The sequence below is a fragment of the Myotis nattereri genome, assembly GCF_964212035.1.
Source record: "Myotis nattereri genome assembly, chromosome: 2".
In the NCBI taxonomy this organism is placed as follows: Eukaryota; Metazoa; Chordata; class Mammalia; order Chiroptera; family Vespertilionidae; genus Myotis; species Myotis nattereri.
Window position 1 is genome coordinate 214,712,501 of NC_138076.1, and position 26,013 is coordinate 214,738,513.

General features: G+C 64.2%; 1 protein-coding gene across 2 annotated transcripts in view; it reads left to right on the top strand.

Moving 5' to 3' along the window:
* The first annotated feature begins 8,201 nt into the window (after positions 1-8,201).
* The window catches only part of TBC1D22A (TBC1 domain family member 22A), a 123,367-nt gene continuing 105,555 nt past the window's right edge, over positions 8,202-26,013 (top strand). The window contains exon 1 of one of the 2 annotated variants that reach the window (XM_081083766.1): positions 8,202-9,529. Coding sequence is in view for 1 of the 2 variants with exons in the window: in XM_081083765.1 (XP_080939891.1) it covers positions 8,942-9,003 (62 nt within the window). In the remaining variant the exon portion in view is untranslated. The remainder of the gene's footprint in view (positions 9,530-26,013) is intronic. The other variant, XM_081083765.1, reaches the window with a different exon arrangement.

The following is a 26,013-nucleotide window of genomic DNA, read 5'->3' on the forward strand; positions in this document are numbered from 1 at the left end:
CAGCGGGCAAGCAGCTACTGGAGTGAAAGGTGGGCCTGAGGCTGTGAATTGGCTGAGAGGTGCCAGGGCTGGGAGGTCTGGGAGGTCTTGTTTTTTCATTTTTGTGTCCCCGGAGCCAATACAGGGCCTAGCAAAGCGTAGGTCACCTGTCAATATTCGCTGAGCGAGTGGATGAGGACAATGCAAGCGCAGGGAAGTCAATGGAACAATATTCACTGGAGACAAAGTGGAGTTTAAGTCAAGGGTTGTATACAGAGACACTCACTGGGGCAGTAATAGGGCCTGGTGGGGCCTGGGGCAGACCAGATGGCACCTGCCTGTCCAAAGGTGAACAGCCCAGCCCTTCAGCTCCAGGCAGAATCTTGGACCCTTGTCAGACAGTTGGAGACTCTAACAGAAGCCAGAAACCCACATTTGGTCCTGGCTGGTGTGCTCAATGGTTAGAGCGCTGGCCTGCGCACTGAAGGGTCTCAGGTTCAATTCCGGTCAAAGGCACGTACTTGGGTTGCAGCTTCGATCCCTGGTCCCTGTCGGGAGCATGTGGAGGCAACCAATTGATGTGTCTCTCTCACATCAATGTTTCTTTCTCCCGCTCTCTCTCCCTCTCCTTCCCTCCCCGCTTCCTGCCCCCCGCCCCGCCCCATCTCTCTCTCCCCTCTCTCTCCTCCTCCTCTCTCTCTCTCTCTTTCTCTCTCCTGCTCTCTCCCCCCTCCCTCTGTTTGCCCCCCTCCCTTCCACTCTCTCTCTAAAAAAAAAATCAATGGAAAAAATATCCTTGGTTGAGAATTAACCAAAAACAAAAATCAAAACAATAAAGAAACCCACACCTGCATGTGGGGAACCTTGTGCTCTTAAACATCGGCCCCCCGTGGAGAGCTGGACTAGACCCCGCAGGAAAACAAACCTCATGCAGTTCAGCTGGGCTGCCAAGGTCGTTCTCCAAGGTCAGGGACTGGAAAACACACAGCAGCCGTGTGTGTGTGTGTGTATGCGTGTGTATGTTTGTGTGTGTGTGCATGCCGTGTGTGCGTGTGTGTGCATGTGTGTGCGTGTGTATGTTTGTGTGTGTGTGTGTGTATGCGTGCGTGCCTGCACGCGCGTGTGTGTGTAGGTGCCCCAAACAGCACCGGCACAGAATCACAAAGGACAACTTCCTAGAACTTCAAGGAGAAGATAATGAACGTGAGCGTCCACACGCAGGTGGACTCGGCGGGGACCCCACCAGCCGGGAGCCGTGGGGTCAGCCCAGAGACAGGCTCCAAGTCCAGGGGGCCGCGCGCCTGAGAAATGGGCTGCAGTCACCACGCAGGACAGTCCTGGGCGGGGGCCAGGGGGCCAGGAGCGTCTGGGCTCAGCCAAGGATCAGGCAGCCGAGGCCCAGAGCCCTGGCTTTGCTTTCTAACCATCGCTGTACTGAGGTGTCGTCCACGCGCCACACCCTCCCCTCACTTAGAGCACGCAGCGCCGGATTAGGGCGTGTTTACCATGATCACTGTGAGAACATGTCATCGCCATAAAGAAACCTCACACCTTAGCAGCCACCCCACCATCCCCTCAGCCTAGGCAACGCCTAACCTCCCCCTGCCTGTGACTTTGCCTGTGGTGGGTGTTTCGTGTAGACGGAGTCACACAGATGTGACTTTTCTTTGAGCATCATGTGTTCAAGAATCACCTGTGTTGTAGCACGAAGCAGTATGTCACTCTAACCACTGAGCTATACCAGCCGGGCTCCCCTGTCTTTCTGATCCAGCCACCTGGGGGCATGAGGCTCACTTCCTGGCGGGCCACCCTCGTGTCGTCGGCAGTGAAGCTGACAATTTGACGTCTGCCCTTTGTGTTTCGCTTGGCTCTGAACGTGGGAGGGGTGCTATTTCGAGGCCCCCAAATCCCCATCATCACCTCTGTGTCCCCCTTGGGTACAATGAGCCCACCCTCTCGGGGGCCACTGCCCCAGGGCAGACGTCCACTCCGCCCCTGCAAACCTAGGTCCGGCCTTTCCTTTCCCTTCTCCTCGTGAGTGAACTCCTGGGCAGACACCCCACCCGACTGCCCAGGGGGCCCAGTGGCTTCCTCTCTGGGTCTCCCAGCTCCATGGCTGGTGGGTGACGCCTGCCCCTGTCTCCCAGCTCCGTGGCGGGTGGGTGGCACCTGCCCCCGTCTCCCAACTCCGTGGCGGGTGGGTGACGCCTGCCCGTCTCCCAGCTCCGTGGCGGGTGGGTGATGTCTGCCCGTCTCCCAGCTCCATGGCGGGTTGGTGGGTGACGCCTGCCCGTCTCCCAGCTCCGTGGCGGGTTGGTGGGTGACGCCTGCCCCTGTCTCCCAACTCCGTGGCGGGTGGGTGACGCCTGCCCGTCTCCCAGCTTTGTGGCAGGTGGGTGATGCCTGCCCCGTCTCCCAGCTCCGTGGCGGGTGGGTGACGCCTGCCCCCGTCTCCCAGCTCCGTGGCGGGTGGGTGACACCTGCCCCTGTCTCCCAGCTCCATGGCGGGTGGGTGATGTCTGCCCTGGCCGGGAGGGGCAGCAGCACGGGGCGGCTGTTGGCTCAATGCCCGACAGCTCCGGCTCCGTCCGGAGTCCACGGCGTCAGCGGCGAGCTCTGCCTTCACAAGGCCTCACTCAGGAGCAGGCCTGAGACCCGACAGCCGGCGGGGAACCCCGGCAGCGCGCACAGCTCTGTTTTATGCCTCCGGCCTGTGAGACGTTTCCTCAAGATTTACAAGCGCATGAAAAGACGCTCAGCACCATCAGTTCTTAGGGAGACGCAAGTCAAATCCACAATAAAATGCCGCCTCACTCCCAGTCGGACGCCACCATAAAACATGGGGAGAGAAGCAGTGGCGTGGGCGTGGGCAGCCAGAGCCCGGCACTGCTGGTGGGCGTGGAGGTGGGGCTGCGCCGTGCACTGCAGTCTGGCACCACGGCACGGAGAGGCCACACACGGAGAGGCCACGCACAGAGAGGCCACGCACGGAGAGGCCACGGCACGGACAGGCCATGGCACGGCGAGGCCACACACGGAGAGGCCACGGCACGGACAGGCCACGGCACAGACAGGCCACGGCACGGAGAGGCCACACCTTTCCCCACCAGCCAGCTCAGCCAGGAGCTGGCCCCCAGAGGAGGCCCCCCAGGATCGCCTTGTCTGCCCCGGTGACCAGCCCTCCTGCCGGCCTGGGCCCAGCTTTGGCATCTGAAGTCCCCGCCCTGGCAGATCGTTCCGTTTCAAGCGGCGGTCACCTCGGGGTCCCGCCCCCGGTCTCGCAGCCTGTCTGGGCACGGCGCTGGGCAGCGGGCTCACTTCAGGTGACCCCGGTGGGTGGCCCCATTCAGGCCTAGAGCACAAGCAGAACAGGCAGTGCCAATGAGTGGCTGCCGGGAGCCAGAGCGGGGCCAGCCCGCTGCCAGCCTCCTGCAGGTTGACCTGGAGGGCCGTGGAAAATTCCACAGCCGAGTGCCTCCCAGTGGGAGGCGCTGAGAGGGTGCCCTGCCCCCGCTCCCTCCTGCTTGTCCGCTGGCCGAGGGTGAGAGCAAGGAAGGCCAGGGAGGCACAGCCCGCAGACCCTGATTCAGGAACTGGGGTGGGGGCTGAGCCGCAGCTCCCAACTCCCCAGGGGTCTGGGCACAGGTGGTCCTTGCGGTGCCAGAGACACGTGGTGGGTCTGCTCGGTGCTGTCCGGCCCGAGTCCGCCAGGCCCAGTCCAGGCCCTGCACCTCGCTGCACCTGGGCCTGGGCCACCTGCTCACTGCGCCTCCCTGGGAACCGGCTGACCAGTGGATGCCTGGGCGAGACCTGGCACCGAGCCTGGCACCACGCCACTGCTCTGAGCCTGAGCTCTGGGGGAGCCTGTGGGGCACACGGGACGGGGAGGGGGAGGCCCAGAGAGGGGCTGTGCAGAGCTCAGGTGACACCAAGTAGGACCACCTGACCCCGGCCAACTTATGGCTGCACCCGGCATTGCCCCGGGCTTACAGGGCGAGGCGATGCCCGTGACTCAGTGGGTGCGGGCGGGGTGGGGAGAGAGGCTGTGGGAGCCCCTGCTGTGGGTCCAGCATGGGGGGGTGCTAGGGCTGCAGCACCGGGCTCTAGGGAAACAGCGTCCAGTTCCTTTTTCTGATTTCTCTGAACCTTCAGTCCTAGACGCTCCCCGAGCCCCAGATGCCTGCCCAGCGGCCTGTGGGTGATGACTCAGCGCCTCTTGGAGCCCGAGGCCCGCGCTGTGCCCCCCGCAGGCTGCCGGCTGGTTGGACGCCGGGTGTGGCCAAGGCGGGCAGCCGTGAAGGGGCGTCTGGGGTCAGTGGCTGACAGGAGTGACCGAGGAAAGAGGAGGCGGGTGGGGCGGGGCGGGGAGGGGGGCAGCAGGTGCGCAGCGCCCCTGGCCTTGGCGGGCGCCCAGGATCCTCCCAGGCAGAGCCCAGGGCCCAGGGCCAAGGCCGCAGAGAGCTCCAGGAACGAGCCCGGGCTGAAAGCAGTCTGTCAGCAGCTCATCTGGGCTTGAAAGAAGAGAAGGCCTCCTCCATCCCCCTTCCTCCTCCTCCCTCCCCTCTCCCCTCCCCCTTCCTCCCGCCTCCTCTCTGCCTCGACCCTAAGACCCCAGTGAGACGCAGCAGAAGGGCTGACACTACACCCCCCTCCAGGCGGCGACAGCCTACAGCCTGCGGCTCCCTGGGTCGCCTGGGCCAGGCTGCCCGCGGGCCCAGCCTGACCTGCCCCCAGCGTGGAGGCAGGGACAGCCTGGCCCAGGCGTTTCCTAAATGTCCTCCTCCCGTCCATTCCCGCGGGGACTCCGGTCAGGCTGCTCTGGCCTGTCCTCACTGGGGGAGGAGGAGGGCGTGAGGGGTTTTGTCTGCAGCGTTCACGCAGGACGCACAGCCTGCTCTGCGCACAGGAGCCTGGCCCTCCCTCCCGCTGCCCCCGGAGGCCCCGGAGGAGAGGACACGCTGGGCCGGGCCAGGGCCCGGGTGGTGTTACAGGTGGAAGGTGAGGCCCTGAGGGTCGGACATGCCCAGGCTGCCTCCCCTCCCTCCGGGCCCCTTCTCTGTGGGACACGCCTGGGCCTGATGCCCGTGTGGCCCGTGGGGAGCGGAGCCCCCCCTCTGACAGCAACTCCTGCGGCGGCCGCTTGTCCTCCGGGCAGTGAGCTGGGCCGAGGCTCAGGACAGGTGCCGGGTTCCAGGCCTTGGGGCCGGGACAGGTGGCCCTAGCTCTCTTGTCTCCACTTCTTTCCGGTCCTTTCCATCCAGCCCAGCTGCAGAGCACGCCCAGCCTGCTCCGACCCAGGAGCCAGGGAAGGCGGCGGGGTGGGGGGAGGTGGTCACCTACCAGAAACCCCTGCAGGCAGAGTGGTGGGGGCAAGAGTGGGAGCTGGTGAGCACACGGCCTGCTGCTGGGACTCGCAAATCCCAGCCCAGATGTTGGGGGGAGGTGGGGTTGGGGGGCCCTGCAGGCTGCGTCGGAGCCCCAGGGCGCTACCCTCCGGCGGTCGGCGGGGGCCTGGCATTGGCACCGCGGGCTCTGGCAGAGGCCTCTCCCTGCCTGGGCTGCCTGGGCTCAGCCACTCTCCAGGCACTGCTTGACCTCCAAGGCGGGGGGTCCGGGCTGCCCTATGCCCGGGGCGCAGGGCAGGCTGCTGGGCCTGTAGACCTGGTCACTCGGGGCAGGCAGCACTGCCCGGCTCCCGCAGGCTCCCGGGCTGCTGTCCAGGCGTCTCGCTCAAACGCAGGGGCGTTGGCATGGACCCGCACCCCGGGCAGCCTGGGGTCCCCGGACTTCCCTGTGGCTGACCCGGCGGCCCACCTCCCGCGGCCCGGCGCGCCCCCTGGCGGGGGCTGTGAGCACCGCAGGCAGGGCCGCCCAGCCCCAGGCCTGGGAAGGAGCCAGCCGCCAGGTGGCCGTGGGCGGAGGGACAGGAGCCGCGGCGCCCGTGGGAGACGGAGCGGGGCCTGGGCGGCGAGGACAGAGCTGACGGCTGAGCTGCTCTAGGAGGCGACGGGGAGGCACCAGCAGCGGCCAGGAGGCGCTGCCCAGGGCTGCCCCTGAGGCTCCCGTCCGCCCCGTGCAGCCTGCACCCGCCATCCGCCCGGGGCTGATGGGGGCCGGCCGGCCCTCGGATGGTGCCCTCTGGTCACGTCCCAGCGGCTGTGCCGGGGCTCGGTCCCCCGGACAGGGCCGGCCTTCGGTCGGGACGCCACACAGTCACTGCGGTCACCCAGGAGCTGGGCGAGGACCGGCCACGCCTGGGGGCTCGTGGCCGTGGTCCCCGCGCTGGCGGTCGAGGCGGGAGCCCCGAGGGCACCCCGCGCGGGCAGGGGTGCTCCACGCCTGTCCTGCCGGCCGCGGCCCCCCCACCGTCCTCCGCACCTGCTCCCGTCACGTCTCCGCAGTGTCCGCACCCCCGAGGCTGAGGGACCCCTGAGGAGGGCGTGGGGGGCCTCGGCTGTGACCACATCCCTGGGCTCCCTGGGCTCCACGGGAGGGCCCCCCAGCAAGGACCCCTAAGGCCCCCCAGGGCTCGGTCAGGGGCTTCCCTGAGGTCACATGAGGACAGGGTCCCGGGAAAGTTCGACAGGCAGAGCCGCACAGGAGCCGAGGACCTACTGAGGGGTCGCAGGGTCACGGGGACCTACTGAGGGGTCGCAGGGTCACGGGGACCTACTGAGGGGTCAGCAGGGGTCACGGGGACCTACTGAGGGGTCGCAGGGTCACGGGGACCTACTGAGGGGTTGCTGGGTCACGGGGACCTACTGAGGGGTCGCAGGGTCACGGGGACCTACTGAGGGGTTGCAGGGTCACGGGGACCTACTGAGGGGTCGGCAGGGGTCACGGGGACCTACTGAGGGGTCGCTGGGTCACGGGGGGCCTACTGAGGGGTCGCAGGGTCACGGGGACCTACTGAGGGGTCGCAGGGTCACGGGGACCTACTGAGGGGTCGCAGGGTCACAGAGCATCTGCTGAGGTTAGGGTTTCCACAGCTGAGACTAGAGGAGATTTCTGGAGGATTCCATGTAACACGCATAGAGCGCCCCCAGGGGCAGGCCGGACACGGGGAACATCATCGATCACGGTGACTAAGGGGGTGGGGGTCCCGGGCTCTCCCCATGGGCTGGGGCCAGGGCAGGAAGGAGCTGGTTGCTGGTTCAGGTTCTGACACCGCGTGTGCCAGTCTGACTAGTTTCGGGGTGTGGTGGGGGGATGTCTGCTTTCATGGGCCTTGGGTCCCGACATTGTATTTAGTTTAACCCAAGCTGTTCCTGTGGTCAGCAGGCCCACGGCTTTGTCCGGAGCCTTTCTGACGCCGACCAGACGTCACTGTGCGTTTAATGGGCTTCGTGCCTGAGGCAGTGGTCGAGGGAGGAGGCGGAGGCGGCGAGTCAGCGCCGTACAGCGAGGAGGAGAGGCCCCACGGAAGACACGGGCTCTGTGAAGCCACGGGGTGGGTCCGGAGCCGCGGGAGCCCTGCGGACACGAGGCGGGGTAAAGAACTCAGGGCCGTGCCCGGCCGCGTGGCTCAGGGCTGAACATTGACCTACGAACCAGGAGGTCAAGGTTCCATTCCCGCTCAGGGCACAGGCCCAGGCTGCGGGCTTTCCCAGTGGGGGGCGTGCAGGAGGCGGCCCGTCAATGATTCTCTCTCATCATGGATGCTTCTCTCTCTCTCTCCCTCTCCCTTCCTCTCTGAGATCAATAAAAATATCTTAAAAGAAAACAACAACAACTCAGGGTCGTGAGAGCCAAGGGAGCCACATTCTGTTCCGAGACAAGGGGTGATCTTTCCTGGGGGTGCTGGTTGGCCCATGCCTGAGGCAATGCGTACACCGTACCTGGCGCAATGCAAGGCAGCTCTAACTCAGTGTACGTCCCGTCGGTGATGGGGGGGGGCACGGGGGAACTTTAATCAGGGCACGTAACCCCCAGAAGTTCTACTGCAGATGCAGCCTGAATGCTGGTCCCTGACGCCCCGGTCTTTGCCACCGGCCGAGAGGAATTCAACGCAAGCCACATACCTAAGGTAACATGTTTCGGTGGCCACGTTAAAAAAGTAAAATATTTGACTTTGGGCAGTGAGCACGTGGTGCAATATATGGATCTTGTCACATAGGAACCCACACCTGAAACCTATATGTTCAGGTGGACCAAGTCACCCCCAATAAATGTAACGTAAAAAAAAAAAAAAGTAAAATAAGAAGTGAAAAGAATTTTGGCAATATAGTTTAGTGAAGCCCATATACCAGAAATACTTATTTCAACCTGTGATCAATGTAAAAAGTAATATTTCAGCTTCACTTTGCGCGAAGCCTTGGACATCCTGCAGCCAGGGGACCGGGCAGACATGCAGGGCACTGCTCTGGCCTCCAGGCCTGACCCCTTCCCTTCCCCTTCCCTCCAGCAGGCGGCGCACAGCCCGGACCAGCCGCAGCGGGGTGTCGCCTGCCATTGGCTCAGGACCTCTCGCAGCGGTTCTCAACCTGTGGGTCGCGACCCCTTTGGCGGTCCAACGACCCTTTCACAGGGGTCGCCTAAGACCATCCTGCATCTCAGATATTTACATGATGATTCATCACAGTAGCAACATGACAGTGATGAAGTAGCAACGGAAATAATGTTATCGTTGGGTTACGACATGAGGAACTGTATTTAAAGGGCCAGAAGGTTGAGAACCGCCGTTAGGGCCTAAGAGGACCTGTCAGTGGACCCAGGGCAGGTCCGCCGCTGCACTTCCACCGCCGCGCCGCCGGGCGTCGCTCTTTCACGCGCGCCGGGGACGTGGGCGGGACTTCCGGGTGCGCGGAGGCACAACTTCCGGAGGGAGGCGGAAGAGTCGCTGGCTCTGCGCTGGGGTGTCCCGGGACGGCTGAGGGCCCCCCGGGTGCAGGAGAGAACCGCCGGGGCGGGCCGGCCGCGCTCGGGGTGTCGGGGCCGCAGGCCTGAGGGATGAGGAGGCGCCATGTCCAGCGACGGGGCCAGGAAGCAGTTCTGGAAGCGCAGCAACAGCAAGGTCCCGGGCAGGTGGGTGTGACGGGCGCGCTGGGCTGGGGTCAGGGGTCAGAGGTCGGCCTGCTGGGGGGCGGGTGGCGTCGGGGTCCCGGGGCGGGGTCGCCTGGGCTCGCGGGGGCCTGCGCGGGTGAGGGGCCTGGGTCGGGGCGCGGGGTCTGGAGGCGCGGCCGGGAGGGGGCGCGGCCGGGAAGGGGGGCCTTCCCGCCGTTCTGGGTGCCGGGGCGAGGCCGCGGGGCCTGGCGGGGTCCGGAGGCGGCTGGCGGGCTGCTCGGGGCGCGGCGGCGCTGACCCTCAGGCTGGCCGGTCCCTCCGTGGCCGCCGCTCTGCCGGGGGCGCGAAGGTCGGTGGGAGGCGCCCCGAGAAGCTCCGTGGCCCCACTAGCTTGACTGCGCGGCAGGAAGCAGAGCGATGAAAAACAGACCAGCTCCCGCCGCGGCCCGGGGCGCCAGGGCTCCCCTAGGCCGCCTCGAGGGGCTGTCACCGCCCAGCCCGGCCCGAGGGGCGCAGAGCTGGAGGGAGAAGACTCCTCAGGGCGCTGGTGAGGGGAGGAGCCTGGGTGGGGGGGAGGAGCGGGGTCGGGGGAGGAGCCAGTGGGGGGAGGAGCCTGGGTGGGGGGAGCAGCCTGGGTGGGAGGAAGAGCGGGGGCGGGGAAGGAGCCAGTGGGGGGAGGGGCCTGGGTGGGGGGAGGAGCGGGGGCGGGGAAGGAGCCAGTGGGGGGAGTAGCGCTGATGGGGGAGGAGCCTGGGTGGAGGGAGGAGCACCCGTGGGGGGAGCAGCGGGGGGCGGGGGAGCATCCATGGATGGAGGAGTGCCGGTGGGGGGAGGATCGCGGGAGGAGGGAGTAGCGCTGGTGGAGGGAGGAGTGTAAACAAAGGCCAGGATTTCTAAGCCCATTTTGTCTGGAAACCAAGGCTGAGATACTGGACCCCAAGAATCGTGGTGTGACCCTAACTCCCAGGGGACTCACCCCAGGCCCAGCTTCGGCATCAGGGTTCCTGAGAAACACCACGTGCGCGTGTGGATCGTGCGCTTGGGAGACCACTGTGTCTGGGCAGAGGATGTGGGGCCCGCAGGGTGAGCCGCCGGCTGGGAGGGGGTCCCCGAGACCCTCTTCGCTGTGTGGGACTGTGCTTGACTGAGGAACAGAAAGAGCTTTCATTAGAACCAGCGTCGGGGTCCAAGAGGACGTGAAAACCTGGACCGGCAGCAAATAGGAAGCCCCAGGAGTGACAGGGACGAGTGCTCTGGAACGCGGACTCGGAAGAGGAGCCACGTGGCATCAGAACACACGTTGCCCGGGGCTGGCTCAGTGGTTGACCACCGACCTGTGAACCAGGAGGTCACGGTTCAGTTCCCAGTCAGGGCACGGGCTGACCCAGGGCAGGCTTCGGGCTGCTCGTCCACCGCGCTGTGGGCTCAGCCCCCAGTAGGGGGCGTGCAGGAGGCAGCCGATCCATGACTCTCCCATCATTGATGTTTCTATCTCTCTCTCCCTTTCTCTCTCTCAAATCAATGAAAACTAAAAAAAAGAACGCACGTGTGGGTTTTAGGTCTTGAGGTTTGGCGCCACTTCAGTCCGAATCACGTAACAACCAATCCAGATGGAGGCAGTCGAGCTCCCGGGTGTGGTTCTGATGCGAATAAACCTTTGGATGGATGACTGTCTCTTGGTGATTCGTCATCGGACTGAGTTCAGTGGTGCCCCCCCCCCCCCCCCAAATCCATGGGCCTGCGACTGGGACCTTGTGCGGCGTCATCAGGTTAAGGGCTCACGCTGGGGTAGGTGGGCCCTAGCCCAGTGCCTGGTGTCCTGCTAAGAAGAGAGAAGTTTGGACAGAGGCGCAGACCTTGGGGAGACGCCGTTTGAAGCTGGAGTCAGCGATTGTAACGACGCGCTTACAAGCCAGGGAGCGCCAAGGGACCTGGGAGCCCGCGGGAGTGACAAGAGGCAGGAGGGCCCTCCCCCAGAGCCTTCCGAGAGGGTGGCCCCGCGACACCTCGACTTTGCTTTCTAGCCCCCAGAACCAGGAGAGGACAAGTGTCTGCGGTTGGAAACCCTGAGTTGTGGCCGTGGGTTGGGACGGCCGCAGGAGACGGAGGCAGCCCTCGACTTCTCTGAGATCCGTGTCCCAGAGACAGCCTTCCTTCTCCGTCCGTGCCCGTGCAGGGCTGTGCCCAGGCGTTTCTGAGAGCAGCTCCTGTGTTACAGTTACAGTGTGTGGGGCCGTGGAGGACGGTTAGGGGCTGTCACTGCCGGTGCAGGACCCAGGGAGGGTGGCCCGCCATGGCCTGTGCAGCTGCCCCGTGCCCCCTGCCCTGGTGGCGGCCTTGCCCTGGCAGTGCCACTGCGTCGCGGGACAGGAGTTGCAAAGGTTTGTCCTTTTCCTGTCGGGAGGTCAGTGGTGACCGTTGGCCACAGGCACCGTCTACCCGGGCAGGTCCCCGCCAGGTGCCGTGGCTTTGCCAGCCCTTCAGGTGCTTCCATGACTGCTCAGCTCTTTGTTTTGAGTGTGGACCCGAACCCAGAGGAACTCGAAGGAGGAAGACACCCCCACGCAGTGCAGGGCTGTGAGGGGCTTGTCTGTGGCACAGCCTGAATGATGAGTGATTCCTAGTGATCGTTCCCTCGTGCTCCTTCCCGCGACCCTGATGGGTGTCCTGGGCGTCCCTGCGGCTGCTGTCCTTGTGCTTGGCAGGTGTAGTCTCCAGGGGTTTGGCGTTTACAAGACGCGCTCTGCCCCACGCGGTGCTCACCGAGGCGGGCTGGGTTTGGAGCCCCTGAAAGGGGTGCTGAGAAGCAGGAGTGTTTCCCATCATGCCTCAGGCCCTTCATGACCCGACCCTGCTTAGTCCCCGCCACGTCTCCCAGCGCTCCTTGCTTGAACTCTGCTGAGCAGAGCTGCTGCCTGTGCCAGGTGGTGCTCATCAATTTCATTCTCATCAGACCAAATCCTTGCCCTCCCATTCCTCCCTTTTGCTTGGTCGTATTATTTTTTAACTAGAGCAGTGATGGCGAACCTATGACATGCGTGTCAGAGATAACACGCGAACTCATTTTTTTGGTTGATTTTTCTTTGTTAAATGGCATTTAAATATGTAAAATAAATATAAAAAATGTAAGTCTTTGTTTTACTATGGTTGCAAATATCAAAAAATGTCTATATGTGACATGGCACCAGAGTTAAGTTAGGGTTTTTCAAAATGCTGACACGCCGAGCTCAAAAGGTTCGCCATCATTGAACTAGAGGCCTGGTGCAAGAAATTCATGCACTGGGGCAGGGGGTGGGGGGGTCCCCAGCCTGGCCTGTGCCCTCTCACAGTGCGGGAGCCCTGTGATTGATCTCCCCAAAGAGGTAGACCCCACACACCCATCCGGGGCTCCTCGATGGATTGCCCCAAAGAGGTAGGCCGGAGTCAGGGGCCCTGGCCCTGGCATCGCTGTGCAGAGCTGCTGGGACCCGCCCCCGCGGCTCCATTCGGAACTGCTGGGAACCCCGGCGTCGCCTCGCAGAGCCACCGGGACCTGCCTCTGCACCGCACACACAGTGCTAAGTCCCCGCCCACCCGTGACCGCCCGCCCGCTGCACACGCAGCCTCCTGGTGATGGATTGTTACAGCATGAGGGCGTGAGGGCGAGACGACCACATAGGCTTTTATTAGTACAGATTTGTAAACCTCCCTCCAGTGAACCTGGTCAGAGGTGGAAAGGCCTCTGACCGGGAGTCTGTGGTCCGGGTTTTTGCCTCCTTTCCTGTTAATCCCCGTGGGACCTGCGGGCATGTCGCTCCCGCCCCATCAGTTTGCACGCGAGGCCTGAGGGAGCGGGTTAGTCCTGGCTGTGACCTGCGGGAGGATCTTCGCTTGGCCTCATTGATGAGAATGAGAGGAGGCCTTTTCAACATTTTGAGAGTTTGATCATTTATTCACTCATCCAATATTTACTTCACCCACACTGGGTGCCAGCAACAGTTTCAGGTGCTGGAGACACAGCAGGAGACAGACCGGAATCTGCTGTCCCGGCGTGCAGTGGGCAGGGGAGGCCGGGCTGAGCCAAGCTCCGTCGGGGGGTGACTGTGTCATCCAGATAGACAGCAGGGACGTGGGGTGGGGAGTCCAGAGGTGGGTGTGCCACTCCCTCAGGCCTCCTGGGGACAAGATGTGCAGAGGAGAGGGCACAGTCCCCGGGAGGCTGGAGCAGAGGGGTCCAGGCAGAGGGCCAGCAAGGGCAAAGGCCCTGGTTCGGGATCAGTGCTGGTGTGTCTGAGAGCAAAGGGCCCTGAAGACAGTGCACGGGGGAGGGAGGGGGCGTCCTGGGGTGCAGGGGGAGGGGCTCGTCACAGGAAGAACTGGTCTTTCAGGCTTTTATTCTGTAAGAAGGGCCTTTGTGGGCTCCTCGGCGGCGAGTGGCGTGACCTGCGGTGGGTGGCGGGGTTCCCGGGGCTGCTGGGCTGAGCGGGAGACCAGCCGGCGCTGCGAGCATCCCGGGAGGGGGAGGTGATGGTGGCTGGATGCGCAGCAGCAGGTGGAGGAAGACGCAGGAGAGGTTCAGTCTCTGACTCCCCAGGCCTGTTCTTCTCGGGCCGTTGACCCGCTTGGCTCCCGAGGGGCCATGCTCTCTGCAGCTGCAGCCGGCACCCTGACTGTTAGATGCCAGGACGAACCCTCGCAGGCGGGCGAGTCAGCAGCCTTGCCGCGGGCCCTGCTTGTGTGCTGGCGGCCTGCCTGGCGGGTGCTGCTGGCAGAGGCCGGGCTGGCGGCGGGGCCTGCCTGGGCAACATTTATGAGTGGCTGGCGGCAGGATGGCCCGATGGAGGGTGGCAGGCTGTGGGTGCCTGGGGTAGAGCCGAGCACGAGAGGCTCACGGTGTCGCGGCCCTGACAGCTCAGCCGCAGCTGCCACGGCCACGAGGGGCCTGAGCAGGTGAGACAGTTGGCTTACAGAGCGCGGAGGGAATCGTGGGGGACACTCCTTTACTCAGACCACTGAAGAGTGCCTCCCACGGGCCAGGCGCACGGCATGCTGGCCAGGAGGCATGGCCTCCAGTGGCCACGGGAGAAGGAGACAGTAAACACGGAGACACGCCAACGTCGCAAGTGCTCCGAAGGCCACGCTCTGGGAACGCACGTGGGCAGAGTCGCTGGGCACTGTGGTGGAGGGTCATGTCCTCCCAGAGGAGGCCACACAGGCTGAGACCTGGCGTTGGAGAGGGGCCGCTCAGCCATGTGGGGTGGCTGCGCCACTCCTGGCCGGGACTCGCCCGCGCGGAGACCAGGGGCCCCGGAGGAGGAAGCCAGGAGGGGAGCCAGCCCAGAGCACGCAGGCTCTGAGGTCTATGGAGAAGATTTGGGTCTTGGCCCTGAGAGCCATGAGCCAGGACCGAGAGGACGTGGCCGCGGCTGGGGTCCCAGAGGCGTGGGCAGACAGGCTGAGGCCACGCTGCAGGTGGGTGTCGTGGGGTTCGCTGGTCGCTGGTTCTGGGCCCTCGGGACCACCAGGGTCTGGCCTGAGGATGGGTGTGGTCGGCAGAATGAGGGCCCCAAGGATGCCCACGTCCTCATCCCTAGAACCTGCGGGGCGTCATGTTACGTGGCAGAGGGAGTCAGGGTGGTGAGAGCTTGTGTGGCGCGGGCCCCTGCTCTGGGCGTGCTGGCTCGGAGGAGGAAGGGGCCGGAGCAGAGGGTGCGGTGGCCTCCGGAAGCGGGGCAGCCTTCTGCTTGCAGCCGGCAGGGGCCTCGGCCCCTCAGCCACAGGAGTGTGCGCCCCGCCAACACCTGAGTGAGCAGGATGGTGCTCCCGAGCCGCCGAGGGCTGCGCTGAACCTGGGCTCGGCGGGGGTGGGGGGCGGGGCTCGGGTTCCGGCCTCAGAGCTGGAGTACTCCTGCCGCTCAGTTTGTGGTCGTTTGTAGCAGCGGCCACAGCCAGGCCGGGTGGGGAATGGGGAGGGTTAGGGGTGTGTGCCTGGGGAGGGGGGAGGGTTGCAGGTAGCCCTCTGCCCTGCCCTGCAGAGTCCTGCCGCGAACGTGGATGGGTGCCCGGGTCAGTCTTCACGGTGCCGGTTCCCCCACTGGCAGCCTCTGCCAAGCCCCTGCCTGCTGAGACGCTCTGAGCTGCGGCCCGACCTGCGTGCTCGCGTGTTTTTGTCAGCCTGTCCGCCTGCTGTGCTTTCTGACAGCTGTTGGCCTGTGATTTACTCACGGTTCCTGTGGCAGGGACCCAGGAACCTGTGCCCTGGCGGGGGTGGCATGTTCGAGGGGGACCTGGGAGCACCAGTGGGTGGCTTTTGCCCTGTTCGCAGTTCCTTCTGCTGGCTTGTTTTCCAGCGCCCACATTTCATGCCATTGATGCTCTGGGGGCGCTTGAGGGGTGCGATGAGCAGCTCGCTCTCGGTTCCCCCCGACGTTCCCTTTGCCGATGAGAGGAGGGCGTCAGGAGGCCCAGAGGGCGTGGGGCAGCGATCTCTTCCCTTTATGGGGCCCACGCCCTGCGCCGTGGGGAACTCCCGCTTTGCCGATGAGAGGAGGGCGTCAGGAGCCCTGCGCCGTGGGGAACTCCCGCTTTGAGTCTCCCCAGTCTTTGTCCCCCGTTCTGTAACACACTCCCTCTTTTCTGGGACTCAGTGGAGATGCCAGCTGGGTCCCAGGGTGGAAGGCGCGGAGTCTCAGTGGCTCAGAGTCGTGGAGGCTCCCTGTGCACAGCGAGGACGGGGGTTGGACACACGTGGGTGACGGATGGGGCCACGCAGGGAGCACGCGCCGCCCGCCAGGCCTGGCCAGCCGCTCGCGTGTGCTTCTCCGCACGGGCAGCCTCCGGGCAGCGTTGGAGGCTCCGAGGGCCACGGCTCCTGAGCGTTGGCTGGCGTGAGCTCAGGCTGCCCTGCCCACCGGTCCCGGTTCTGACCTGTGGGCCTCGTCCTGTGCGTCCTTGCTCATCCTGGGCCGTCCTCCCAGGCCAGCCTGGTGTGTGCCTGCCCGGCTGGCGCGGCGTCGGCTGCTCCTCCTTCTCACACAGACTGCACACTGGAGCTGGGCCCTGCTGCGGGGCAGACCTCCCTGGTGCGGCGCTGGCCTGTGGGGGGAGCTGCTCTCCACGTCTTCTCTCTGCAGGTTTCAAAATGAGCTTCCTTTTTTTTTTTAATATGTTTTTATTGATTTCAGAGAGGAAGAGAGAGAGAGATAGAAACATCAGTGATGAGAGACAATCATTGATCAGCTGCCTCCTGCACGCCCCCCACTGGGGATCGAGGCCGAAACCTGGGCATGTGCCCTTGACCGGAATTGAACCCGGGACCCTTCAGTCTGCAGGACAACACTCTATCCACTGAGCCACACCAGCTAGGGCAAGATGAGCTTCCTTTCAATAAACATTCCTACTAAACTCACAAGTGGAATGACCTGCGGGCTCTGAGGCTCACACCACAGACGGAGCTGCGTCTGTCCCGCCCTCTGGGTGAGCTCCCGATCCTCCCCAAAGCCCTCGCAGGTGATGGGGCAGCCCGGGGTGTGGGCGCCCCTCCAGGCTGCTCCGTGCACCTTGCTCTTGTTCCCATGTGCGCGCGTGTGCAGGGGGCGAGGCCAGTCGGCTGTGGGGCTGCGCGTTGTGCCGTTGGGGTGGGAAACCCGGGCGGCGGGGGCTGGCCAGGCTTCTCAGGGTTCAGGGGAGACGCTGAGGCCCACTCTCAGTGTGTACAGCACAGGACGGGGTCCCCTCGGCTCGGGCTCTGGGACGGCCCATTGGGGTGGGGCACCGGACGCCACCTCGCCTGTGCGGAGGGTCCCGCCTGCCTCTGCGTGACAACTGCGGGCGGCCCCGGAGCGCCGCGGCTGCTGTGACCGACGTTTCGAGGACGGCCGTGCAGCACGTCCGCTGTGGACCCGTCTTGCGTTCTCTTAGGCTCATTGATAACCTGGGCTTAACTTTCTTCCAAACCCATCACCAGAGCCGCTGCGGCATTCAGGTCCCAGCCGATGGGGTTAGGTAAAGCGCCCTGATTTAAGGAGCTCCTGCAGGAAGGGGCCTGCAGGGGGCGCGCTGGTCCCTCCTGTGAGAGCTGCCTCCTGCCTGCACTGCAGCTGTACCTGGAAAGGCTTCAGCATCACTGGCTGCATGGGAAGGAGAGCGGGCAGAGGGAGCGGGCGCTACGGGGCCTCCCTGCTCCCAGGCCTGGGTGTGCAAAGGAGCCGATGCGGTCCTGCAGCGGAGGCCCTTCCGTGGGGAGGGGACACCGACCCTGAGCTCCGCGTGTAGCACGTGACTCGCTCTGCCGGGGAGGCGTGAGGAGAGGCCCAGCAGCATGGGCAGGGCGGGAATTCTGACGCAGCGTGGGTGACATCACACTGGGCTGAGGGACCATCTGTTCCTTGAGGCACTTACTTGGGTGTGCGGGGTGTTGTGTAGTCAGGGGCTTTGTCTGCACCTTCTTGACAGTGAGAGTGGCTGAGGGCCAGGTGTGATGGGGAGTGGGCTGAGGGCCAGGTGTGGGGGGAGTGGGCTGAGGGCCAGGTGTGATGGGGAGTGGGCTGAGGGCCAGGTGTGGGGGGAGTGTGCCGAGGGCCAGGTGTGGGGGGAGTGTGCCGAGGGCCAGGTGTGATGGGGAGTGGGCTGAGGGCCAGGTGTGGGGGGAGTGGGCTGAGGGCCAGGTGTTGGGGGAGTGGGCTGAGGGCCAGGTGTGGGGGGAGTGGGCTGAGGGCCAGGTGTGGGGGGAGTGGGCTGAGGGCCAGGTGTGGGGGGAGTGGGCTGAGGGCCAGGTGTGGGGGGAGTGTGCCGAGGGCCAGGTGTGGGGGGAGTGGGCTGAGGGCCAGGCGTGATGGGGAGTGTGCCGAGGGCCAGGTGTGATGGGGAGTGTGCTGAGCGCCAGGTGTGATGGGGAGTGTGCCGAGGGCCAGGTGTGATGGGGAGTGTGCCGAGGGCCAGGTGTGATGGGGAGTGTGCCGAGGGCCAGGTGTGATGGGGAGTGTGCCGAGGGCCAGGTGTGATGGGGAGTGTGCCGAGGGCCAGGTGTGGGGGGAGTGTGCCGAGGGCCAGGTGTGATGGGGAGTGTGCCGAGGGCCAGGTGTGATGGGGAGTGTGCCGAGGGCCAGGTGTGATGGGGAGTGTGCCGAGGGCCAGGTGTGGGGGGAGTGTGCCGAGGGCCAGGTGTGATGGGGAGTGTGCCGAGGGCCAGGTGTGATGGGGAGTGTGCCGAGGGCCAGGTGTGGGGGGAGTGTGCCGAGGGCCAGGTGTGATGGGGAGTGTGCCGAGGGCCAGGTGTGATGGGGAGTGTGCCGAGGGCCAGGTGTGATGGGGAGTGTGCTGAGGGCCAGGTGTGATGGGGAGTGTGCTGAGCGCCAGGTGTGATGGGGAGTGTGCCGAGGGCCAGGTGTGATGGGGAGTGTGCTGAGGGCCAGGTGTGATGGGGAGTGTGCCGAGGGCCAGGTGTGATGGGGAGTGTGCTGAGGGCCAGGTGTGGGGGGAGTGGGCTGAGGGCCAGGTGTGGGGGGAGTGGGCTGAGGGGCAGGTGTGATGGGGAGTGGGCTGAGGGCCAGGTGTGGGGGGAGTGGGCTGAGGGGCAGGTGTGATGGGGAGTGTGCTGAGGGCCAGGTGTGATGGGGAGTGTGCCGAGGGCCAGGTGTGATGGGGAGTGTGCTGAGGGCCAGGTGTGGGGGGAGTGGGCTGAGGGCCAGGTGTGGGGGGAGTGGGCCGAGGGCCAGGTGTGGGGGGAGTGGGCCGAGGGCCAGGTGTGATGGGGAGTGTGCCGAGGGCCAGGTGTGATGGGGAGTGGGCCGAGGGCCAGGTGTGGGGGGAGTGGGCCGAGGGCCAGGTGTGATGGGGAGTGTGCCGAGGGCCAGGTGTGGGGGGAGTGTGCCGAGGGCCAGGTGTGATGGGGAGTGTGCCGAGGGCCAGGTGTGGGGGGAGTGTGCTGAGGGGCAGGTGTGATGGGGAGTGGGCCGAGGGCCAGGTGTGGGGGGAGTGGGCCGAGGGCCAGGTGTGATGGGGAGTGTGCTGAGGGCCAGGTGTGGGGGGAGTGTGCTGAGGGCCAGGTGTGATGGGGAGTGTGCCGAGGGCCAGGTGTGGGGGGAGTGTGCCGAGGGCCAGGTGTGATGGGGAGTGTGCCGAGGGCCAGGTGTGGGGGGAGTGGGCCGAGGGCCAGGTGTGGGGGGAGTGGGCCGAGGGCCAGGTGTGGGGGGAGTGTGCCGAGGGCCAGGTGTGATGGGGAGTGGCTGAGGGCCAGGTGTGATGGGGAGTGTGCTGAGGGCCAGGTGTGGGGGGAGTGTGCCGAGGGCCAGGTGTGATGGGGAGTGGCTGAGGGCCAGGTGTGATGGGGAGTGGGCTGAGGGCCAGGTGTGGGGGGAGTGTGCCGAGGGCCAGGTGTGGGGGGAGTGTGCTGAGGGCCAGGTGTGGGGGGAGTGGGCCGAGGGCCAGGTGTGGGGGGAGTGTGCCGAGGGCCAGGTGTGATGGGGAGTGTGCCGAGGGCCAGGTGTGGGGGGAGTGTGCCGAGGGCCAGGTGTGGGGGGAGTGGGCTGAGGGCCAGGTGTGGGGGGAGTGTGCTGAGGGGCAGGTGTGGGGGGAGTGGGCCGAGGGCCAGGTGTGGGGGGAGTGTGCCGAGGGCCAGGTGTGGGGGGAGTGGGCTGAGGGCCAGGTGTGGGGGGAGTGTGCCGAGGGCCAGGTGTGGGGGGAGTGGGCCGAGGGCCAGGTGTGGGGGGAGTGTGCCGAGGGCCAGGTGTGGGGGGAGTGGGCCGAGGGCCAGGTGTGGGGGGAGTGTGCTGAGGGCCAGGTGTGGGGGGAGTGTGCCGAGGGCCAGGTGTGGGGGGAGTGGGCTGAGGGCCAGGTGTGATGGGGAGTGTGCTGAGGGCCAGGTGTGATGGGGAGTGTGCTGAGGGCCAGGTGTGATGGGGAGTGGGCTGAGGGCCAGGTGTGATGGGGAGTGTGCTGAGGGCCAGGTGTGATGGGGAGTGTGCTGAGGGCCAGGTGTGATGGGGAGTGGGCTGAGGGCCAGGTGTGATGGGGAGTGTGCTGAGGGCCAGGTGTGATGGGGAGTGTGCCGAGGGCCAGGTGTGATGGGGAGTGTGCCGAGGGCCAGGTGTGATGGGGAGTGTGCTGAGGGCCAGGTGTGGGGGGAGTGGGCTGAGGGCCAGGTGTGGGGGGAGTGGGCTGAGGGGCAGGTGTGATGGGGAGTGGGCTGAGGGCCAGGTGTGGGGGGAGTGGGCTGAGGGGCAGGTGTGATGGGGAGTGTGCTGAGGGCCAGGTGTGATGGGGAGTGTGCCGAGGGCCAGGTGTGATGGGGAGTGTGCCGAGGGCCAGGTGTGATGGGGAGTGTGCTGAGGGCCAGGTGTGGGGGGAGTGGGCTGAGGGCCAGGTGTGGGGGGAGTGGGCCGAGGGCCAGGTGTGGGGGGAGTGGGCCGAGGGCCAGGTGTGATGGGGAGTGTGCCGAGGGCCAGGTGTGGGGGGAGTGTGCCGAGGGCCAGGTGTGATGGGGAGTGTGCCGAGGGCCAGGTGTGGGGGGAGTGTGCTGAGGGGCAGGTGTGATGGGGAGTGGGCCGAGGGCCAGGTGTGGGGGGAGTGGGCCGAGGGCCAGGTGTGATGGGGAGTGTGCCGAGGGCCAGGTGTGGGGGGAGTGTGCTGAGGGCCAGGTGTGATGGGGAGTGTGCCGAGGGCCAGGTGTGGGGGGAGTGTGCCGAGGGCCAGGTGTGATGGGGAGTGTGCCGAGGGCCAGGTGTGGGGGGAGTGGGCCGAGGGCCAGGTGTGGGGGGAGTGGGCCGAGGGCCAGGTGTGGGGGGAGTGTGCCGAGGGCCAGGTGTGATGGGGAGTGGCTGAGGGCCAGGTGTGATGGGGAGTGTGCTGAGGGCCAGGTGTGGGGGGAGTGTGCCGAGGGCCAGGTGTGATGGGGAGTGGCTGAGGGCCAGGTGTGATGGGGAGTGGGCTGAGGGCCAGGTGTGGGGGGAGTGTGCCGAGGGCCAGGTGTGGGGGGAGTGTGCTGAGGGCCAGGTGTGGGGGGAGTGGGCCGAGGGCCAGGTGTGGGGGGAGTGGGCCGAGGGCCAGGTGTGATGGGGAGTGTGCCGAGGGCCAGGTGTGATGGGGAGTGTGCCGAGGGCCAGGTGTGATGGGGAGTGTGCCGAGGGCCAGGTGTGGGGGGAGTGTGCCGAGGGCCAGGTGTGATGGGGAGTGTGCCGAGGGCCAGGTGTGGGGGGAGTGGGCTGAGGGCCAGGTGTGGGGGGAGTGTGCTGAGGGGCAGGTGTGGGGGGAGTGTGCCGAGGGCCAGGTGTGATGGGGAGTGGGCTGAGGGCCAGGTGTGATGGGGAGTGTGCCGAGGGCCAGGTGTGATGGGGAGTGTGCCGAGGGCCAGGTGTGGGGGGAGTGGGCCGAGGGCCAGGTGTGGGGGGAGTGTGCCGAGGGCCAGGTGTGGGGGGAGTGGGCCGAGGGCCAGGTGTGGGGGGAGTGTGCTGAGGGCCAGGTGTGGGGGGAGTGTGCCGAGGGCCAGGTGTGGGGGGAGTGGGCTGAGGGCCAGGTGTGATGGGGAGTGTGCCGAGGGCCAGGTGTGATGGGGAGTGTGCCGAGGGCCAGGTGTGATGGGGAGTGTGCCGAGGGCCAGGTGTGATGGGGAGTGTGCTGAGGGCCAGGTGTGGGGGGAGTGTGCCGAGGGCCAGGTGTGATGGGGAGTGGCTGAGGGCCAGGTGTGGGGGGAGTGGGCCGAGGGCCAGGTGTGGGGGGAGTGGGCTGAGGGCCAGGTGTGATGGGGAGTGTGCTGAGGGCCAGGTGTGGGGGGAGTGTGCTGAGGGCCAGGTGTGGGGGGAGTGGGCTGAGGGCCAGGTGTGATGGGGAGTGTGCTGAGGGCCAGGTGTGGGGGGAGTGGGCTGAGGGCCAGGTGTGGGGGGAGTGTGCCGAGGGCCAGGTGTGATGGGGAGTGTGCCGAGGGCCAGGTGTGGGGGGAGTGGGCCGAGGGCCAGGTGTGGGGGGAGTGTGCTGAGGGCCAGGTGTGATGGGGAGTGGGCCGAGGGGCAGGTGTGATGGGGAGTGTGCCGAGGGCCAGGTGTGGGGGGAGTGGGCTGAGGGCCAGGTGTGATGGGGAGTGTGCCGAGGGCCAGGTGTGGGGGGAGTGGGCTGAGGGCCAGGTGTGATGGGGAGTGGGCCGAGGGGCAGGTGTGATGGGGAGTGGGCTGAGGGCCAGGTGTGATGGGGAGTGGGCCGAGGGCCAGGTGTGATGGGGAGTGTGCTGAGGGCCAGGTGTGATGGGGAGTGGGCTGAGGGCCAGGTGTGATGGGGAGTGGGCCGAGGGCCAGGTGTGATGGGGAGTGGGCCGAGGGGCAGGTGTGGGGGGAGTGTGCTGAGGGCCAGGTGTGATGGGGAGTGTGCCGAGGGGCAGGTGTGGGGGGAGTGTGCCGAGGGCCAGGTGTGGGGGGAGTGTGCTGAGGGCCAGGTGTGGGGGGAGTGTGCCGAGGGCCAGGTGTGATGGGGAGTGTGCCGAGGGCCAGGTGTGATGGGGAGTGTGCCGAGGGGCAGGTGTGGGGGGAGTGTGCCGAGGGCCAGGTGTGATGGGGAGTGGCTGAGGGCCAGGTGTGATGGGGAGTGGCTGAGGGCCAGGTGTGATGGGGAGTGTGCCGAGGGCCAGGTGTGGGGGGAGTGGGCCGAGGGCCAGGTGTGGGGCGAGTGTGCCGAGGGCCAGGTGTGGGGGGAGTGTGCCGAGGGCCAGGTGTGGGGGGAGTGGGCTGAGGGCCAGGTGTGATGGGGAGTGTGCTGAGGGCCAGGTGTGGGGGGAGTGTGCTGAGGGCCAGGTGTGATGGGGAGTGGGCTGAGGGCCAGGTGTGGGGGGAGTGTGCTGAGGGCCAGGTGTGATGGGGAGTGGGCTGAGGGCCAGGTGTGGGGGGAGTGGGCTGAGGGCCAGGTGTGGGGGGAGTGGGCCGAGGGCCAGGTGTGGGGGGAGTGGGCTGAGGGCCAGGTGTGGGGGGAGTGGGCTGAGGGCCAGGTGTGGGGGGAGTGGGCTGAGGGCCAGGTGTGGGGGGAGTGTGCTGAGGGCCAGGTGTGATGGGGAGTGGGCCGAGGGCCAGGTGTGGGGGGAGTGTGCCGAGGGGCAGGTGTGGGGGGAGTGTGCCGAGGGCCAGGTGTGGGGGGAGTGTGCCGAGGGCCAGGTGTGGGGGGAGTGGGCTGAGGGCCAGGTGTGATGGGGAGTGTGCTGAGGGCCAGGTGTGGGGGGAGTGTGCTGAGGGCCAGGTGTGGGGGGAGTGGGCTGAGGGCCAGGTGTGGGGGGAGTGGGCTGAGGGGCAGGTGTGATGGGGAGTGTGCTGAGGGCCAGGTGTGGGGGGAGTGTGCTGAGGGCCAGGTGTGGGGGGAGTGTGCTGAGGGCCAGGTGTGGGGGGAGTGGGCTGAGGGCCAGGTGTGGGGGGAGTGGGCTGAGGGCCAGGTGTGGGGGGAGTGGGCTGAGGGCCAGGTGTGGGGGGAGTGGGCTGAGGGCCAGGTGTAGCAGGGAGTGGTGCTCTGCAGGGGTAGTGGAGTTCCAAAGCTTGGCCGTGCACATGTAGGCCCAGATAGTCTTGATCTTGGGGTTTTAAAAAACCTCCTAGACCTGTGTGTAAAACAGCCACACAGGTCCCTTTGAGATGCTGTCATACTGTGCGCATCTGGCTTACTTTTCAAAGTCGTGCCATGAAGCTTACTTACCTTAATTCTTGTAGCTGTGGTTCAGTCATGTTTTCTTTGGGTTCATGCTCCATTATATGTATATAGTCCAGTTTGTCTACTTATTTTTCAAATAATTCTTAAAAATTAAAAAAGAAAGCAAAGGTTACAAACATCTGACCTGTCCCTTGGTGTGCAGGGCATGTGCTCACAAGTGGAGTTATGTCCCGGTGCCTCCTTTCCGTAAGAAACCACTACTGTTCTCTTTAAAACTGAGTTACTGTAGCGCTTTAAAGCAGTATAATTTATTAAAAAGCTTATTGGGTCGTGTTTTTAAAAGAAAGATTTCATGGTCTGAAATGAGGTAGTTGCCACTTATTTTTCTAAAATGGCTTCAGTTGAAACTTGTTTTTCTTCTCAGCTATGCAAGACCAAATAGAAATGAAATTTTAATAAGGTGAAATGAGGTTCCTTTTAGTTGGAGGTTGAACTTTGTTGGAACATTTTCTGCTCAATAAACACAAGTGGTTGCCCATGAAGAATTAATGAGTTCGCTGCTGCGCGGGCGGGAGGGGGCCTGCAGCCTGCGATAACGCTGCGAGGCTTTCGTGAACACGCGGATCCAGAGGCAGCGGCGCGGCCTCCTGCTTTGAACCGTGTAAACGCTGCGACGTCCGGGAGAAGGCGAGTGTTCAGTACAGATGGGGTGGGCGTGTTGGTGAGCCTGTTTGTACATCACGTTGCAGTACTCACACTGCTATCGTACACGGTCATCTCATTCCATACTCCTTCTTCAAAAAAGCATATTTTTATTGATTTCAGAGAGGAAGGGAGAGGGAGAGAGAATAGAAACATCAATGATGAGAGAGAATCATGGATCGGCTGCCTCCTCCTTGCCCCACCCTGGGGATGGAGCCCACAACCCGGGCCTGTGCCCGGACCGGAATTGAACTGTGACCTCCTGGTTCATAGGTTGATGCTCAACCACTGAGCTATACCACGCCGGGCTTCATACACATTCTTATTCCCATGTCTGGGACGAGGACGCTGAAGCTCAGAGCAGTTACTTGGTTAATAATGTGCCAGCTCGTACCTGCTGGAGGTGGGACTCGAACCCAGGCCTCTTGATCCCTACAACTGGGAACTGCCTGCCAAGGTCAGGAGGCCTCTGTGACGCTTCCGGAAGGGCCATCGCTGAGGGGTTGTGCTTGGTCTAGGCAGGCAGCTACTTTCTTTCCCTATGAAAAACTGCTCACGGATTCTGTGGGTCAGGAGCTCAGACCTGACTCAGTGGGAGCGGCTGGTCTGCCCCATGGGGTCCGGGTGTCACTGGGCAGCCTGGACGTCGGGGACCCAGTGCGAGGCTGGTTCCCTCATGTGTCTGGCAGACGCGGGCTGTCAGCTGGGACCGTGCGCGCTGCGAGTGGGGAGGCTTGCACGGGGGCTCCAGTGTGGCTAGCATGGTGGCTGCGTTCCAGGAGAGACCCCAGGAGGACTGGGTGGCAGCTAGATTGCCTTTAAAAAATCCCATCTTTATTGAGAGTCACACAATATAATTCACCCCTTTAAATTCACAGACAGTACGCTCACTCATTTAAAGTTTTACCTTCAGTGACATATGTCCATGTATTACAAGAGTCGTATACCCATCCTCACAGTTAGTTTTAGATAATGCTTATCACCTGGAAAAGAAACGCTGTCCCCTGTACCTGTCACCCCACCTTCCCACTCCCCACCCTGAGCAGCCACTCCTCTATTTTCTGTCTGTCTAGATTTGTCCATTCTAGACATTTTATGTAGGTGGAATGTGACTGGCTTCTTGCACTTAGCATGTTTTCAAGGTTCTTCTATGTGGTGGCGTGTCCGCACTTCATTTTATAGCTGAATAGTATTCCATTGTGTGGGTACACCACGCATTGTTTTCCATGTCTCTGCTGACGGACTGTGTGAGTTTTGGTGTGGGATGTCTTCATTTCTCTCGGGTATTCACCGGGAATGGAGTGACTGGGTCATATGGTCACTCTTTTTAAAAATATTTGGGGAACTGTCCGTCTGTTTCTCAAAAATGGCTACACCATTTTCATTCCCAGCAGCAGGCATAAGGCTTCTGTTTCCTGTTTTCTTGTTATTATGTGTCTCTTACTTTAGCCAGCGAGTGTGTGTGAAGTGGTAGCTTATTGTGGTTTTCATTTCCTTAATGACCAGATGTTGAGCATCTTTTCATTTGTTTCTTGACCTATTGTGTATCTTCTTTGGAGAAATCGCTATTCAAATCCCTTTTCCTTTTTTAAATTAATTGTTCTTTTATTTTTGAGTTTGGAGAGTTCTTCGTATATTCCAGATGCAATCTTTTATCAGATATGTGATTGCAACAGCCCCCACCCCACCACCCCCGTCTGTGGGTTGTCTTTCTATTTTCTTTCTTCTTTTGGGGCA